Genomic DNA, 19,326 nt, shown 5'->3' on the forward strand with positions numbered 1-19,326 from the left:
AGCGCTGACATTGGACATGCCGACGTAGCTTTTATTCACTATTTAAGCCCTAAAATGTACCCTCGTCATTGTGACTTTCAGCGCACACACTGTCAGCGTAATGACTATATTGTGTATTGTATTGTGTATGTTGTCATTTCTAATGTCGACACAATGCTTACATAATGACTGAATACTGCACTGTCCACTCACCTGACCAGTTCAAGTAGGAGAAAACCTTAAATATTTTATTATATATAATTTATTTTCTTGTTTTTTTGTATATATAATTTATGCAGTAAATACAGTTTTCAGTATTAAAAATGTCAAATCTATTGTGAATGAATATCCTACGGATTACTGTATTATGTCGCCCTAACGCACTCAAAATTATTTAGGGGGGAATTCAATTAGATGTGGTAATTTTGCCGCATGTGAAAAAGGGTGACAGCCTCGGGCTTCAATGCCCGACTCTATTCAGTTAGAACCTATTCTCACCCATTAAATGACCGTGTTAAGTAGCGTTAACCCACCTGATCAATGTTGAGATCTGGCGTTGGTATTTCGACTGCAGAGATCCCGACCCGATCCCATATATACATAAACAGAATCATAATGCTTGGGGGTGGTGACGGTATACTAGTGCAGTGTATTTGTCAGACACAAATGTTCAGTATTTCCTATTGCACAACGGGGCTAATGCAGACCTGATCGCTGCTGCGCTGCCGATCAGGTCTGAATTGCGCTTGCGCCGCAGTGCGCACGTGCATGCCAGAGATGCTATAGGCATCTCAGCCTAGCGATCGCCTCTGCCTGATCGTCAGGCAGAGGTGAGAGGGGGCGGGCCGGCGGCATTGGGCCGCAGTTTTGGGGGCGTAGTCCGGGCAACGCAGGTGTGCCCGGACCGGGGGGGGGGGGGAGGGGCGGGCCTGCGGCAGCTGCGTGCAGCTGTGATCCGGGATGCGACAAGTATCTACCTGCCAGCGTGCAGGAGCTGCGCAGGTAGGGAGCTACGTGTCAAGTACAAAAGCATCGCTGCTGTGCGATGCTTTTTTGTACTTGTACTTGTGCAGGTGGAGGGGGGGGGGGTAGGTCCCCCCGCATGTCAGAGTAAATGACTCTCAATTACCCTCAAAGTGCATCGAACATCTGCCTTGATGAATGGCGCTCATTCAGAAGCTTGAAATATTTAGATAAGATTCCTGCTTTTATAGGTGTATATATAAATTATAATGCATGTGGTGTCTAATGAAACCGTACATAGGAGCCAGAGGTTATTTTATTTTTCAGATACATGAGAAAAGCTCAACTATATTTAATTGTGTACAATGTACAAGCAAGTCTGTATCGTGTTGCTGCTGCCGCAAAAGCCATTTTTGTAGATTCATGTTTTGAAATGGAGATAATACAGAAAGCGGACGCCACGGATCTCCCACGTGTCCTTTTCCTAATCAGTTACAGGCTGTAGCTGTGAGCGCAGGGAGATTACCCCCTGTAACTGAAGTCATAGTACCAGGAATTTTATTCTGCTGTTCCGTAGGAAATGACCTGCCGGCGTTGTACAGGCAGAACAGCCATTATTTGATTAGCAGGGATCAAGCTCATATTTTACCTGAAAATGGATTTGTGCTAACAGTAAGCAATTTGTTTCCTCTCAGTCACGGCTCTGGGATACGTACGTTATAAATCATTACAAGTTACTATACATCATCCATATTAGCACAGCGGCCCAGAGTGCTGATGTTTCTATCCTGCTATTTATCTTGTGTATGTTCTGAAAACTCTCCTCTTAGAATATTTTGTTCCTCCATAAATTATTTGTCTTCGTCTTTTGGTGGTGATGATAATAAATCAAGAGTGTCCATTTGCGGAAATCATTTTAAGTTTGCAGAACGTTATTTGAGTAGATTTCTCTGTTGATTAAAATGAGCAGTTTTGTGGGGATCGGCCGTTAGTACCTTTTTAGTTTTACCTAAAGACTGATAGCTGCAGATAGAAATGCAGAGAAGGGTTCACTTCCGTCCATAGATGTATGCAATTCAACCGGGACTAGATTTTAATCCAGAAATATGATGTTCTTCAATGAAGATTGGGCCACCAATCATATTTCAAGCTGGTGATTCGATGAATTAGATGGGGTCATTTACCGCATCTGGAAAAGGGTGGAGGCCTTGCACCCCTTTTCCTCTTGCGATAAGTTACCCGCTAACGCGCGTTAACTCATATGATCCGGGATAAGCGCCCGGAGCTACATGTTAACACGTTTGAAGCACCTGTGATCAGGGCATTTAAGGCGAATTTCTGAATGATGATAAAGCAAAATCTGCATTAAGTGTAGCCTACGAGCTCTAATTGAATAGCCCTGGCAAATCAATTAGCCTGCGGTAATTAACCACCGCTTACTGAATCTAGCCTTAAGACGTAAAATTGAGGAAAAAGTAACACAATGAACTTATATGTAGCAGGGCAGGTTCGATGCGCTATGGTTTGTTCTAGGCTGTAAAGTGCTGTTTTTGGTTTTTCACAATAGTCCCCAGATCTTGTGCATACACATGTAAGAAATTACACACACTAGCCTTTCATCCTCTGCGTCTCTCTGTGGGCCTAATTCAGACCTGATCGCTAGCAGGCGTTTTTTGCACTGCTGCGATCAGATAGTTGCTGCCTACTGGTGGAGTGTATTTCAGCTGTGCAAGTGTGTGAACGCCTGTGTAGCAAAGCTGTACAAACAGATCTTGTGTAGTCTCTGCGCAGCCCAGGACGTACTCAGCCGCTGCAATCACTTCAGCCTGTCAGGGACCGGAAATTGACGTCGGGAACCCTCCCTGGAAACGCTTGGACGCGCCTGCGTTTTTCTAACCACTCCCTGAAAACGGTCAGTTGCCACCCACAAACGCCGCCTTCCTGTCAATCTCCTTGCGAATGCCCGTGCGAACGGATCCATCGCACAAACCCAACGCTGAGTGGCGATCCGCTTTGTACCTGTGCGACGCGCCTGCGCATTGTGATGCATGCGCAGTTTAGACCTGATCATTCGCTGTACGAAAACGCAGCCTAGCGATCAGGTCTGAATACTCCCTTGTGTCTTTTAATGTTTTTGTCCAGTCTTCAAATGAACCCTTGGTTAGCTTCCAGAACCTGAATAATGTGTTTACTTAGCAGAGTGATGTGTTTTATTATTATTATTGTAACAATTGTACATCTGTACAGGACCTGAATAATGTGTCCAACATTTACTTAGAGTGATGTGTATTATTATTACTACAATTGTAACACTGTACATCTGATGATGAGATATTCCGACGGGTATGAAAAGTCCCTGTCATTTCCGTGAAGGATTTGTTTAGAGTCTAGACACAGAAGTTTCAACCATAGGTTCTACAGAAGCGATTCCTAAAGTCTTGTGACTGGAAAATCTTAAGCGGACTGACGCTTTTGGATTAAAACAAATAGCGGTGAGGATTAATTGTCCTACTTTCTGAGTCATTTAATGTTGCAGCTATGAACGGCCATAAATCTGCAAGGAGTGAAAAATAGGTGTTCAAACCTTTACAGGAGAAATTTCTGTTCCAATAATGTGCCCTGGGCATAAAATAAAGAAATTGCTGCTGTACCGGTAATATATTCACGTGCTATGAATACGAATATATGTAATTTTTCTGTCTTTTTTTTTTTTCTACTTCTTCTAATCATTATTAGGAGTTTGTCCCCCAGAAATACATTTTAAGCTGGTGTTCCAACATGTCTGTATTGTTCTGGATAGATGGACTAGAGCACTCCGGAATAGCTACTTTCCATTTTGATGTCATAATTTTCAGAGATGTATTTATCACAAAGTATCCCTGTTTATGCAGCAATTTGGCAGCCTCCGCCAGCCCTTGTCCAAACACTTACAGTTTAGTTCGGAGTGCCATGGAGAGATTAAAGAGGTAATTCAGTGAAATTTTGGCAGGCAATTTGGACTTCGATTGACTGTAAGAGTCCCGGTGGACTAAATGGAATCATCCTTTAACTTGCCACGGAGTGACAAAGAGCGGAGAAAATTTTCTGCCTTTATCAAACTTTTTTTTTTTTTAGGTTTTTTAATATTAAAATATGCGATTGACGTTTGTAGTCTGTAAATTAGATATTTCCATACACATTCTTCACTTTATATATAGTAGCCCGGTGCATAAGACTTCACCATGTAAAGTAAATCTAGGCAAACCATAAAAAATAAATATATATATATATATATATATATATATATATATATATATATATAAAATCAATGTTCAAGGTTTTCAAAACCAATAAATGGTCAATAGACTCAGATGTATTAACCTGGAGAAGGCACAAGGAAGTGATAAACCAGTGATAAGTGCAAGGGGATAAACGCACCAGCCAATCAGCTCCAATATGCAAATTCACAGTTAGGAGCTGATTGGCTGGTACGTTTATCACCTTGCACTTATCACTGGTTTATCACTTCCTTATGCCTACTCCAGGTTAATACATCTGATGTGGTGGTGCGATTGGGGAGACCAAATAATTAGATATGATTCACTTTTGGTGGACGGCGACTGTCTGTGCTATGGACCAGATGTATAGAATTAATGTAGAATTATTGGATTTGGTGACATCCAATCAGATGCCACACTGGGATTGGTATATGATCCCAGCGCACACAATACAGACACCTAAAACTATTCTCCCCCTTCCCCCGGGAGGCACCTAAACCTTACACCCCTACTCCAGCCACGCAGCCAAACCCTAACACTCCCGGCTATACTTACCTTCGGATTCTGGCATGGTGTCAGTGTTCTGACGGGTGTCAGGCTTCCAGCGTTGCTATTTTGGTTGCCGGGATACTGACAAACCCTACTCGAGCAGGTTTGAATTACTTGGCTTGGCCTCTGCAATAAAAAGTCTTTGCTGTTCCTCCTAGTACCATTGACTGTATTTTTGTAAACAACCAATCAGCTTCTAGCTTGACTTTACCAAGTACATTCTTTAAAATGATGGGTGAAAGCGGATTGGTTGCTGGAGGAGACTCATTCTGGAAAATTGAATTTGCCCATAAGTGGGTGTTAGGTGTGGTTAGACAGTGTTTAGGGAAAAAACAGGATTTAATTTGATGTAGTTATATTGTGATTATATATATTTGTGTACTTTCCAAGAGTAAGTTTGGCTTCTATGACTTGGCGGAGACCTACAGTTGTGTAGAGAAATCAAAATGGGGCAGAGAGAGATGTTTGGAGAGGGTGTAGACAGCGCTGCTTTGCGGCTCCTATCTACTTGGGCCTTGCCACGATACACCCAGGACTGGAATTCACACAGGAGTTGAGTAATAAATTAAACCAATATCATTTTGCAAGATGCAACATAAGAGCGCGGAGCTGGCAGTGAACGAGTTGGCAAAGTGCTCGACTTCACAATTTGTCCCAGTTGTAATTCAACAGACCGGAGCACAATGCAGTGATTTTCGCTTAAGGTGTTGTATTGGATTCTTTTGAATTTCACATAATGTGCTTCCATGTAGATAGAATATACATCGTAATGAGAGAGGCTGCTATTGTAGAGCTGAGCCGCTGGCTATTACCAGGCACGGATTCCAAAGGTGCAGTCATGCTGTTAGTGCCATCTAAATGTAAGAAAAGATGCATGCTTTTTATCCCTCATTTCTCCGTGATTATGGTATGATACAGAGGTATTTATCAAGATGGAAATACATTTGAGACTGGTGCAAGTGCCAGTACGGATGATGGCGATTGGGAAATCGGTGTACGGTGCAACTGTAAGCATGTAGCGATTTGGGTACTCACCATCTGCACTTGGGCGGGGGGATGGGGGGCATTTTTCTTCCGACTCAGAATCGGGCCCTTAACAAAGAAAGTGCTCTGAGGGATGGGTCATAGTATTCTGTCCTCATTGAAAGTGTTAAGTAATGGATTAGGTTTCACTTTGAGCATTTTCTGAATTTTGTGTATTGTTTTTATTATTGTGTTATATATATTTAATTAGCTGTTTTGTTGGATGGACGTGATTTGGGCAGCAGAGGCACTGCAGGTGGGGCAGATATAACGTGCAGAGAGAATTAGATTTGGGTGGGTTATATTGTTTCTGTGCAGGGTAAATACTGGATCCTTTTTTTTTTTTTTTCTGATGCAATTTAGATTTCAGTTTGAACTCACCCAACCCATATCTAACTCTCTCTGCACATGTTACATCTACCTCACCTGCAGTGCACATGGTTTTGCCCATTAGAGAAGAAATGTACTGCGGTGATCAGATCTGAATTAGGCCCAAAGTACCAAGTTCTTGTCTTTTGCTTTTAACAAGCATTTTCAACACTTATATGCAGAGCCTAAAAATAAAACCTTCAAATCTCTTCCTCCCGTCTGCAATACGTTTGCTGAATCTCAAATCCCACACATTTTATTGTAGAAAGAAAAAGCGATGGCTGCAGAGGGCTGCGCGCATGTTAAACAGCGCATTGTAATCCTCCCGCAGGTTCATCATTCATTATCTTCTCCCAAATAGTTAAACTGAAGGACAGAATGAAATGGAATGTAGACTGCCTAATACACTGTGTATTTAATAGGAAAATCATCCATAATTCATGGGCGGAATTTGAATAACTTTGAATTTAGCATTCCTGTTCCTTCTTTCACTTTGATGAACAATTAATTATTAAAAAATGATACTGTTGGCCTATGGTGGAGACTTCTGTACGATCGCTGCCTTACTCCCCAAAACACAATCTCTGTGATTCTGCTATGAAGGGCTGTAATGTGAGGGCTGCGGATCCATTACAAGTCATGCGTATGCATTTGGTGTGGTACATAATTGTGTGTTATTCTGGAAATAAGTGTTTATACTTAAGCACATCTGTCCAGCATGTACATTCCTTGGTTGCCGTTTTATAATGCGTGTTATAAAGGTTTAGCATCTACATATTGAATACGGCACTACAGAAGCCTGATTGAGTCTCTTTATGAAGCGTTGATGAGTCTGAACGCCAGAGGTGTGGATCATAGGGTCGACAGTAACTAGGTCGACAGTCATTAGGTTGACCACTATTGGTTGACAGTGAGTAGGTTGACACCTGAAATCGGTTGACACGGTCATTAGGTCGAGATGGAATATGTCGACATGATTAAAAAAAAATTGGTGCCGTTTTCTTCAGAAAGTGACCGGGAACCCCAATTAGTGCACCGTATCCCCTCACATGGCTCGCCATGCTTCGGGCAAGGTGCCTCGCTCCACTACCACTGCAATCGGCACAGGTTACTATTCCCAATCGTAGTCCACGTGGATCGTAAAGTATGAATACGTTTAAAAAAAAATGGGGAAAAACTCGTGTCGACCTTTTTCATCTGTTGACCTAGTGACCATGTTGACCAAAGACCGGATCCCAAACTCCAGCCAGAGAAGGGCTCTAGCAACGCTTCACATTATTTACTTAGATGTTAACCAGTTTTGTGCCAGTCACCACAGTCCCCATCAGCCTCTATGGAGACAATGGCATGAGTCCATATATAAAAGCTGCCAAAATCTAAAAATTGCCTTTGTTGTACCCATTAATGGGCACCAGCAAAGCTGGGTGATATCAGTATTCACATTCCTGGAAGATAGCCACGCAAGCATATATACTACAGGAAGAGCAGGGCTGTTCTCCTAGTGGTACCTCATCATGCTAATTTGTGGCGGTGCATCACTGTGTGACACTGCAATGATAGTAACCGCCAGCCAGCTACCACCAATGGGAAGTAGACCCTTTAATAAATCTCTGTTGTAATATTGCCAAGATAGTCCGCCCAGAATGTTTATTCATACCCTGGTGCAAGGGCCGGATCATCCCTGTAAATTGTCTTTTCTTTTCTTTTTTTGTAAATTCAGCTAAGTTTTGGCCCGGGATGTGGCTGTTGCTTACTTGGGAAAGAGAGTAAAAAATAAAATGTGTTACATGACTCTTAAATTGCTTTGTATCCTCATAGTCACTGGTTTTGTACTTGTTGTCCAATGCTTCAAATGACTTCATATGAAGAACTATATTACAATAAGTGTGTGTTGGCTCTTCAGTTCTTGATGCCATTTTAGTTAATGTTCTTATCCTTTCAGCTCCCTCACTGCTGAGGAGGTCAGTCTCTTCAGAGTCTATTAAGAATCCAGTCTTGTTTCCTTTGCAGAGATAAACATTGAACAGAATATGTAATCCACACTTCTCTCTCTCTCTCTCTCCCTCTCTGTGCTATTAAGAATGTGTGTTGTGTATTGTGGCACAAACTGTATTGTGGACAGTGTGCTAGGCGCAGCCTGTTCTGATTGCCCTGCATTGAGCGCTGCTGTTGCTCTGAATGTTTCACTTTTCCAGTGAAGAACATACTGAATTCTCAAGTGTTAACCTTTACTCATAAGGATCATGTGTTGTCTGTATGCAGCGGAGGCAGCCATTTTTCCTGAGCTTCTATTCATGTGACTGCACCTTAACCGTTCAGTAAGAACCAGTGACTTTCCTGTGGTGGTCTTATGCTATAACTAGCTGTAATACCCGGCTCCGCTTGGGTGGAAGTCAGTGATATCGGAAGTCTGTTATCTAGGATTTTCGGGTTTTGGTAATATATAGGGTGGGGTGGAGGGTTTAATGATGCTTACATAGAAATAAGTCTATCACCGTACATATGTGCCGCCATGTTCTGATCAGTCTGCTACTGACTTGCTGAGAGCAGTCTAGGGGACATTTTCCCACAGGGCCCTGCCCACCGAAGACCTCTGGCGACCGATCATGAAGGTAGTTAGCCTAAAACCTGCCTAGTAAAATTGCCTACACAATGGTGAAACACGCATAACAATTGGTTGAGTGGTTTCAGAGTTTATTGCAATCAGACAAACAAATAGACATTCTCATTTATAAGATGTATAGCTAGGTAATCCTGAGATGCAGCCTCAGTGGTACCGCTAGCTCTATGTGAAAAGCCTGCATGCATTCTGCAAGGTGTCTACTTTCGTGGAGAACATACTTGCTTACTAGGGTTGAAGGGGCAAGTGCGGGGGTGGAGGTCACGGTTTACTTCATGTGGCCACGCGCACCAGCTGAGCAGTGCCGCACTTTGTGTTATTGTGCAGTGGCAGCAGGACTGTGATAAAGTGACTCACAACAAATCCCATTATTAAGGTCTGACTCGCTCTACTAGGGAGGTGTGCCGGATTCGGGAGGATGGCCTATACTCCCAGAAGTCAGGGAGTACTCCTTGAAATTTGGAAGCTATTTCACTTCCAGGGAGAGCAGTCAAGAATGGTCCTTATGAACAGAAGTTTAATATCCTCTATAAATTACTGGATGTAGGGCCCGATTCAGCGATGGGCGCAATGATGATTGTTGGTCGCAGTGGAGAGATTATTTTGCCACTGCGACAGTGTCTGTCACGCTGCACATGATCCGCAATGGCAGTCGCAGTGTAGATTTATTTGCAAAGTGATTTGGCAGGGAGTGTTTGTGGGTGGTAATGGGAAGGGGGGTCACAGTTTGCGACTCAGAGATCCTGTGCACAGTAAAAAAAAAATGCCTCTAGCCTCTTACTTACGACAGCCGTCCTGCGCGACCATCCGATTACTCATAAAGTTGATGATCGACCAGTGTGCATCCCATGGTTGCATCTCCGTACACAAGCAGCGGATCTGAGACACTGTCAGTGGGCGTCTCGATACAAATCCCCGCGGCTGTGACATTTACGTATTTTCGCATAATCACTATCACAGGATCTCAGCAGCGTTTGCGACCGTCACTGAATCGGGCCCGCTGATACCTTGCACGCTTTATTTTCCTGTATTTTCAGTATGCCGCAGAGATTTGAATTATTCAGAGGAGAGTGACTAATTTTATTTTCATATTTGCATTTATCATATATTTTTTTTCTGCTTAACACTTGCTTTGCTGACATGAAATAATATCGTCAATAGACTCAAAAAGAAAAAAATATATATAGAAAGATGGTTTCAGTTAATGAAGTCTGCAGAAAGATCCTCTGGAGCATTGGTGTGTTTCAAAATATCTATACCCAGATTTATCAAGCCTCAGAGAGTGATAAATGCCAGCCAGCCAGCTCCTAACTGCCATGTTACAGGTTGTGTTTGAAAAATGACAGTTAGGAGCTGATTGGTTGGCAGTTTATCACCGTGTAATTTATCACTCTCCGAGGCTTGATAAATATGGGCCCTACTGTGCAGCTAAAAAGCTGATTCTATTCCACTTAGTGGAGTCATTAGTTTAGGAAGGTTCCAGGCAGGGGCGTTTCAACAGAGGAGGGGCCCCATGTGCACCTCTGGGTGGGCCCCCTCCTCTGTACGGCGCTGTAGACTACGGCATTGTGCCACAGTCTACTGCGCATGCCATGATCCAGAGACCAATTTGGCTACCACGCTTGCACCGCGGCCATTTTGGTGTCGATTACCCACCGCGATAGCTGCGCCTGCCGCTGGACTCTGGTAAGGTAAGTATTTAAATGGATGCGGTGTGGGCCCCAACTGGTCCCAGGGGCCCGTGTGCGCTAATTATAGAAACGCCAATGGTTCCAGGGTGGTCAGCACCAAGTAACTGAAGTGCTCGGTTTCTCAATGATCATTTTTTGTGTTTGTATTTGCAGAGAAAGAAACATTTCTGGACCCATTCATCTTACGGAATTTATTACCGTCTTCGTTGAGCAGTTTTTACCGATACACAGGCTCTCTAACAACACCTCCGTGTAGTGAGATTGTTGAGTGGGTGGTCTTCAGCAGACCTGTCCCAATCTCTTACCAGCAGGTAAGTTACGGCTGGACACACATGGTGTAGGCTCCTGTTATTGCTGTTCCCTCTCAGTAATCTAATTAGTGGTGATAACTCTGCTGGTTACGAAACACTAATCCATGGGACAGGGAGAACCTTTAAGATGCCTTCCAGGGTACAGTTCTCATAAGATTAATGCTTCGTTTTCAGTTAGATGGAGGTAACTGAATGTTTTTGTTTGTATCCTTGTTTTATATGTTCAGTGCTTGAAATAATACATTGGATATAGAATGGTTTCATATAGACATATATGAATTCCATATATAACTATATATAAATCTAGTCTGTCACTGCCCCTGTTACATGCCGCTGCGTCCTCACTAACACCCTGATATACTCTGTGCTGCTGGGTGCCTGCTCCTTATATTAAATAGCTCTCATTCTGTGGCTTCCTGCTGCCTGCAATCCCCTCTTTACATCAGATGGGATGTACTAAGCATTGCATCCACGATGAGTTACATCCCACCACTTATCACATACATATTTACCGGGTATATACTGCCGTGTGGATTGTAAAATACAGAGTTCTGATGCCAGGGGGAAATGTAATAAGCCTATTGGCGTCACCCACCAGGGCCAAGTGCTGGAATGTATAATTTTACTTTTAGTACATCACGTCCATCATGTCTAGGCCCTCATCACATACAGCCATATCCTCTCTATCACATTGTTTCCTGATAGCCTCTGTGCTGCTGGGGCCCTTGCTTCTTCCACTATATAACCCCCAGTGTGTGGCTTCCTGCTGCCTCCATTCCCCTCCTCACATCATGTCACTGCCCCTGTCACATGCAGCCCTGTCATCACTGACATATCACTCATCAGCTGATTTACTCTGTGCTGCTGGGGGACCCTGCTCTTTCTATACAGTATAATGCCCAGTGTGTGGCTTCCTGCTACCTCCATTCCCCTTCTCTCATCATGTCACTGCCCTTGTCACATGCAGCCCTGTCATCACTGACATATCACCCATCAGCTGATTTACTCTGTGCTGCTGGGTGACCCTGCTCCTTCTATACAGTATAATGCCCAGTGTGTGGCTTCCTGCTGCCTCCATTCCCCTTCTCTCATCATGTCACTGCCCTTGTCACATGCAGCCCTGTCATCACTGACATATCACTCATCAGCTGATTTACTCTGTGCTGCTGGGTGACCCTGCTCCTTCTATACAGTATAATGCCCAGTGTGTGGCTTCCTGCTGCCTCCATTCCCCTTCTCTCATCATGTCACTGCCCTTGTCACATGCAGCCCTGTCATCACTGACATATCACTCATCAGCTAATATACTCTGTGCTGCTGGGGGTACCTGCTCCTTCTATACAGTATGATGCCCAGTGTGTGGCTTCCTGCTGCCTCCATTTCCCTTATCTCATCATGACACTGCCCTTGTCACATGCAGTCCTGTCCTCACTGACATATCACTCATCAGCTAATATACTCTGTGCTGCTGGGGGTACCTGCTCTTTCTATACAGTATAATGCCCAGTGTGTGGCTTCCTGCTGCCTCCATTCCCCTTCTCTCATCATCACACTGCCCCTGTCACACTACCACATCCCTCCTCTCATGCTATACTGGGGTGGTGAATGCTGTGGGAAATGTAATCTTGTGGTTTACAAAGTCTTATGTGTTTCCCTTTACTATAGATTTGGTGCATTATATACCAGGGGTGGATAAAATTACCTGACCCTATGATTTGTCCAACCCTGCTGTGAACATTTATTAAAATTGCTTAGAAGAGAGCGCTGGCTCTGATTTATACACTGCTTTATCTGTGTGCATTAGACGCAGCATTCATAGGTTTTCCGTCTAAGCTTCTGCAGTCTAAAAATACAACTGTTAAAATTGTACATTGTGCAGAATTGCAGTGAGCACTGGGTATTGTTTATAAAAGCCGGTCTGTGAAGCCCGGGTGCCGCTAGCTGGCTCATATGTTATAAGCTAAGACATTGCACCTTTTTGCAAAGAAGGGGTGTAGCAGTGATAGAACGGGTAGCTGTTTTATACCGACGGTCATAATCCCGACAGCCTTTGACCGCCAGTCAAAATACAGACATTTGAAATGCCGCCATGTCAAATTGCCGACATGCGTTTCATAGGAATTTTTGCCTAAAAACTGACTTGTTCCAGTGAACATGGAGGGGGAACATAATAGTGTGCCGAGCGCAGCGAGTCACCGTGCCCCGAAGCATGGCGAGCAATGCGATGGGACGCGGTACACTCAGACAGTGTCCATGTCATCCTATGTCGACTTTGACAAAAAAAACCCCACAGAAAAACTCGGTATTTTGACATGTCGGCATTTCAAATGTTGGTATTCTGACTGTCGTTATTTGGAACATATCTGAATAATGAATGTTAGTATGTTGACTGTAGGTCAATAGCTGTCAGGATTATGTCGTCGGTATTGTCCGTCGGTAAATCATACTGAACCCGATATAACTAGGGGGACGGGTTTAGCACAGAGCATTATAAAAAAAGTTGCCTGTTATACTTAACATCGTAAAGTGCAAGATGCCTGTTTGGAATGTTGTAATTTATTATTATTATTATTATTATTATTATTATTTTGTATTTTTTTTTATATCAATGTGATTTGAGAACCCATTAATGCCTGGCACACACATGAGTGGTTCTACTTTGCAGTCTTGATACATAACATCATTGTAGCTGATCAGACAATTCATTCGGCCAGCCGGGCTTTGTTTCCAGACAAACATCCGCATCCTCTATATATTTGTATGCAGGCTGATTGGAATACTGCATGTTCTAACGTGATCGTACAGCTCCATCTGGTAGTTTGGCTCAGCGCTGTGTCAGGAGAGGCTGAGAGTCACAGCGCAAATCATGCGAACAGAGCTAGGTGCAAAAACCACACAGCGAGTTCTTATTTTTCCCCCCACGTAGAGCGAAGTTTATTTTGCCAGACATACCTGCTACATAATTGATTGTGCCGCAGTATCCGGTCTCCGGTGTGATTGTCCCATGTATGTGATGTTTTATATGTTCTCGATTTTAAAGGAATGTTCATATTAAAACATTAAATCCATCCAATCAGTTTTATCGGTTTCCTTGCTTTGTAGAAGCCCACATGCTCCCGTAACTGCAAACTGCTTCCTTTTAACTAGTATTTTATGGTTTTAAAGCATCACGTTTTTGTTTTAGGAGTACTGGGCAATGCAATGGTAATATTCCATTTTGTAAGGAAATGCAACGCATCCCCAACGTGTCACTGAACGAAGGGGGCAATTAAGATCTGATTGCTGCTGTGCGTTTTCGCTCAGCGGGCGATCAGGTCCTAACTGCGCATGCATATGCACCGCAATGTTGGACAACAACTGGCATCGCCGGTCAGCGACGGGATAGTGCGAAATATCCGATCGCACAGGCGTTCACAAGGTGATTGACAGGAGGAAGCCGTTTGGGGATGCGGTCAAGATCCCGCCGGACGGAATCCCGGCGGTCTAAATACCGACACCGGGATCACGACCGGCACAATCCCGACATATTCTCCCTCTGTGGGTGTCCACGACACCCATAGGGGGAGAATAAATTAGTGTGCCGAGCATAGCGGGGCACCCTGCCCGCACCGTGGCGAGCACAGCGAGCCCGCAAGGGGCTGCGTTGCGCTCGCCCCCCTTTCCGGATTGTGCCAGTCGGGTTCCCGGTGTCTGTATTCTGACTGCCGGGATCCCGTCCGGCAGGATTTCGTACTGATCCCACCGTTTGTGGGTGGTAACTGACCATTTAGTGGGAGTGTCCGGAAAAACGCAGGTGTGCCCAAGCATTTTCGGGGAGGGGGTGAGACGTCGGCTCCGGCCCCGATCAGCCTGTTCTCATCGCACTGTAGGAGCAAGTCCTGGGTTGCGCACAGACTGCACAAAGTGGATTTTTGCAGCTCAGCGTTCGCACACTTGGCGCGGTGAATATACACTCCCCCTGGAGGCGGCGATCAGGTCTGAATCAGTCACCAAAGCTCAGATGTGGACGTGGTCTTGTTGTAATCCGCAAAATAGGAGCTGTTTATAAAGAAAGTGCAAAAATATTGTTGTGATCCAGGCTTTCCCATACTCAGTCCTCAAGGTGCCCAAACCATCAAGGTTTTAAGGATGTCCTTGGTTGAGCACAGATGGTTAAATTAAGTGGAGGCAGCAGGAAGCCACAGAATGAGAGTTATATACACATGCATCCTTATACATCCAGACTCAATAATCCATATAGCGGAAGATGCCTGGTGGGAGTGAGCGGTTAGGTCCCGTCCTACTCTGCTAACATCGGGCATCTTTTTTTCTTTTTTTTTCTTGCTAAAAATGCTTGTTATTCCCAATACAATGCGGCTAGGATGCACAAAGACTGTGCTGATTCATTTAATCTAGGACACTTGTATATTGTGTGTGACTGAGTCTGTATATGGAGCAGAACAGAACTGTGGCTGCTACACTCTGGCACTTTGTGTACAGATTCAGAGACACAGTCACACACAGATATCAATTTATACAGCACAGTCTCCTCGTGCATCGCAAATAAATGAGAAATGAGAAAAAAGACTCCCAACGCTAAAAGATTCTCAGGCGTGCCGGCGTGCCAAGAGTGGCTGTTTGATGTGACTGCAGCAAAGATGTATGAAGACATATCTGTACTTTATGTGCCAGGTTTAATAATGATCCTTATCGCTATTACAATAAGCAATGGTCTGTATACATTTTCTGTTGAGTCACATTAGGGGACATTTAAGAAAACAAATGTTGGTCTAGACAAGTGGTGGCCAAAGTTGGTGCCCAGGGACCTCTAACAGTTCATGTTTCCCAGATCGCCTAACTGGTGCACTGGTGTATTCATTACAAACTGACAACTTTTTAAAAGATGCACAGGTGGTCTGGAAAACATGCACTGTTAGAGGGGACATTTAGAGAGTTTGGCCACCCCTGCTCTAGCCCTTAACTGATCAAAAATGTAAGTTAAGTTTTTATGTGCAACACTTCCTTTTTCTTTGGCACCAGGGGCAGATGTATTAAGCCTGGAGAAGGGATAAACCAGTGATAAGTGCAAGGTGATAACGCACCAGCCAATCAGCTCCTAACTGTCCAATTACATATTGGAGCTGTTTTGCGTGTGCGTTATCACCTTGCACTTATCACTGCTTTTTCCCTTCTCCAGGCTTAATACAGCTGCAGATTCTGTGATGGCTTCATACTTCTTTGGAACTAGTTGATATGTTTCTTTGTAAAACTTTAAAGCTCAAAAAAAGTAACCTTTTCCCCCCCAAGTGTTTTGTGAGCTGCTATAAATAAAATCTTTTGGAAATGTCTCTAACGCTCCTGTATAATTTGTGGTTTCAGCTGGAAGCTTTCTATTCCATATTTACCACGGAGCAGCAGGACCACGTCAAGTCCGTGGACTATTTGAGGAACAATTTCAGACCGAAACAGCGTCTCAATGACAGGGTTGTATTTAAATCCGCCGTGAAAGATGCTTGGAGCCAGGATATGTCAGACGACTTGGACAATCTTTTTGGCACAGAAGCCTCAAAAGGTGAATTATTTCACGTTCCAAACTGGTTTTCGGTTCTTTCTCTGTTAGAAGTGAAATCTGAAAGACAGGTGTTTCATTAAAATGCAGTAAGATCTTTCTTATAGCAGCAGGTATTCACATTCTCATTCATGGCTAGTTTAGAACAACCATCATTATCCCACAACACCAAGGAGCGACGGAAAAAACATCACTCTGGGAATTCTGGGTTACAATGTTCAGATTGCCAGCAACTTCATCCGTGCGTCTAAAACCAGTGGCGTTCCTGCGTGAATGTATCCAGCAGTACCGAAGTAGGGTTCGATGTTATAATCTGAAATCGGAATGTGAATACCTTCCGTTATAAAGAAGGATCTTAGGGCATTTTATATTGTGAAGAGTCCTTTGGCTGCCTCGAACGCAGCGCACTATAATTTTAATGGGTGCATTTAACATGCCATATGGAAGGAATTTTAGAAGCATTTGTTTCTAGGCATGCCCTGAGACTGCAATTCAGTGAAGGAGTCGTCTCTATCCTTCGCAGGATCCAGGTTTCTCCAGATTATTAGGATTCAGCCACAAAACTTGTATCACCGTTTTCTTGTGATTTATACTGCTAAGGCCAGCGCTATAGTTTCCTAGGGTAGTGGCTACTTCGTACCATCACTGCAAAAAGGGAACTGCGTAATATAATAAGGGGTGGAGTGCCAGAGAAAAGATATTGGGGAATTGCGCAAATCGTTTTGTAATGTCTCGGGCATGCAGTTACAAATTATTAGAGGGTTCGGGGTTCTCCTTTAGATAATCGCGTCTCTCGCAGTTGGAAAGAAAAGTCTCCCACACATGAACCGGTTAGCTTTTGGATGTTATTTTTAAGGTTCTCTGCAAACGTGTAGAATCACAAGAAAAGTAATAATAGTTGTGTTGACAAAGTGAGTCACACACAGACTGCTCTCTAGCCCACGGGAATATATGATAAACTTTATCACCTATGATTAATTGCAGCCTGCGGAAAATGTGGCCTGTTACTGAACCTCAGTCCCTATGTAATACTGTGTCTTGGGAGTTGGCCGCTTTCATTGCTTAAGGATATCCAAAGCACTGTTCCCTGTAACATAGGAAAATTAATTTTGCATGTTTAAAGTGGTCTTTGGGCTCTCAGCCCTTCAGTTTTCATAACCGTGAGCTTGATAGCTATAAATGTTAATTTTCTGGCTACTCGTGTCTTATGGGTACTAACACCTCCATCGCCCCCAAGAACATTTGTTTCTAATCCGCCAGGTGGCCATGACGTGGGGGCTATTTATCATTCCATGCAATAAGGATCAGCTGCATATCGCGTCAATAGGAAATACATTTTGGGGTAGTTTATGAAGATTCTTTTGCCGTGGCCCTGATAAGAGCCCATCTCGGCGAAGAGTTAAAACGGAAGTGATGGATAGCGCTATAACATTACTGCCAGGTTCAGTTCCGACTTGTCTTATAAGACTGAGTGTCCCGTTGGGCTGCACATGTGCAAGTATGCGGTACTGTACCCTATAGGTTTCAATGACGGACACCATCTGAAAGGTAAATTGGACATTTTCACAGTACCCATAGAAAGCTACAGTAGGACTGTTGCTGCGATTGGAAACTGAAACATCGCAGCACATTTTATGGTCATCTACTACCCCTTTGTTAACGGTCCACATATTACAGAGATCCCCAGGATTGACGACAATGAGACTTTAATAAATAGGGCCCATGGCAGTCCAGTTGTGATTCATAGCGAGTGGCCTCTTCACTGGAGAAGTGAGTGGGTTGTGGAAAAGGTTGTCTACTCTCTTGGGAGCAGGGAGATATCCCCCCCCCCCCCCAAAAAAAAAAAAAACAACAACTTCAGGGGCCTCTATGGTGTTTAATTGTTAAATGTCTTTTGTCCGTTCTGTCCAACTTACTCAGAAATCTTCAGCCAAATTCAGTATCCATCATTGTGACTGTACGATCTGAGTTTCTGGCGGCACAAAATCCCATTTTTTTTTTTATTTCACATTGTGACCAATTATTAATTGTTTCCACAGCACCAGCTGTGCATCGATGTGTAATAATTCACAGCAGCTGTAGGTAGTAGCAGCAGAGCTTACAATTTATACCACATGATCATGCGTTCATTTTGCGAGGAACCAAATAACTTGCCAGTAAGTTTTGTACCATGGGAAGAAAACCTACAAAGTTTACATCAACAGGTGTTATATCAGTATCAAACCCTTAACCTCAACACAATGAGGCAGTGATGCTAACCACTTTGCTGCCATGCTGTAGTACTACACATTTGCCTTTCCCTCCTGAGAATGAAATCATTTGTCTCTTTCTTATTATGACAGCATGGATACTCCATGTGCAACAAGTTTTTTTGTTAGTTTGTGCACATATTAAATTTCTTAGTACTTGCCATTTAATATACTCTTAATGCACAGTAGAAGCGTCCCCAAGTGAATAGTTCATTGTGAGGAAGGGTTGGTTCTGTCCGCTCTTCCCGAATAGGCTGAATGTTGCTAATTTGATATAAAAGATCATTTGAATGGCACAGTTTAGTTGTGTTTCTATCTTCTTCATTGCATTTGGGCGACGATTCCCCATCTCTGGCCAATTCCATCACAAATACATTTCTGCCTCTGAAAGGGAGATAAAAGCACTTTTGTGCTGCATCCCAGAATGCTGTAGGTGCTCCCGGGCCAACGTGTCCAGGAATGGAGCAGCAATTCCACCGTTATGACACGGTTTGGCGTCATCTGCCATATGGCTTTTACATTCTGAACACCGAGAGGCTAATTTGGTCCTGGTTACCCAAATCGTTTATATCGCAGTCAGCCAATAGCTGTAATTATTACAAACACAAATGCATTGATTAGGTTTTCTTTCTCTCTGCTCTTGTCAGGGAGTTGTCATTTTGTTTAATGGGCCTTGAATGTATAGCCACTGCTTTTTCTGGCTTTGTGTGGGCAGGCATGTACGTCACGTTTATGGTGGCTTGGATTAACTGCCAGGATTGCCAAAA

General features: G+C 43.6%; 1 protein-coding gene across 4 annotated transcripts in view; it reads left to right on the top strand.

Annotated features, from left to right (window-relative positions):
• PTPRG (protein tyrosine phosphatase receptor type G) overlaps positions 1 to 19,326 on the top strand; it is a 733,410-nt gene that overhangs the window by 486,655 nt on the left and 227,429 nt on the right. For all 4 annotated transcript variants that reach the window (XM_063940902.1, XM_063940899.1, XM_063940900.1 and 1 more), the window contains 2 exons: positions 10,605 to 10,762; positions 16,121 to 16,313. In XM_063940902.1, the coding sequence (XP_063796972.1) occupies positions 10,605 to 10,762; positions 16,121 to 16,313 (351 nt within the window). The remainder of the gene's footprint in view (positions 1 to 10,604; positions 10,763 to 16,120; positions 16,314 to 19,326) is intronic.

The sequence above is a fragment of the Pseudophryne corroboree genome, chromosome 9, assembly GCF_028390025.1.
Source record: "Pseudophryne corroboree isolate aPseCor3 chromosome 9, aPseCor3.hap2, whole genome shotgun sequence".
NCBI classification, from domain to species: domain Eukaryota; kingdom Metazoa; phylum Chordata; class Amphibia; order Anura; family Myobatrachidae; genus Pseudophryne; species Pseudophryne corroboree.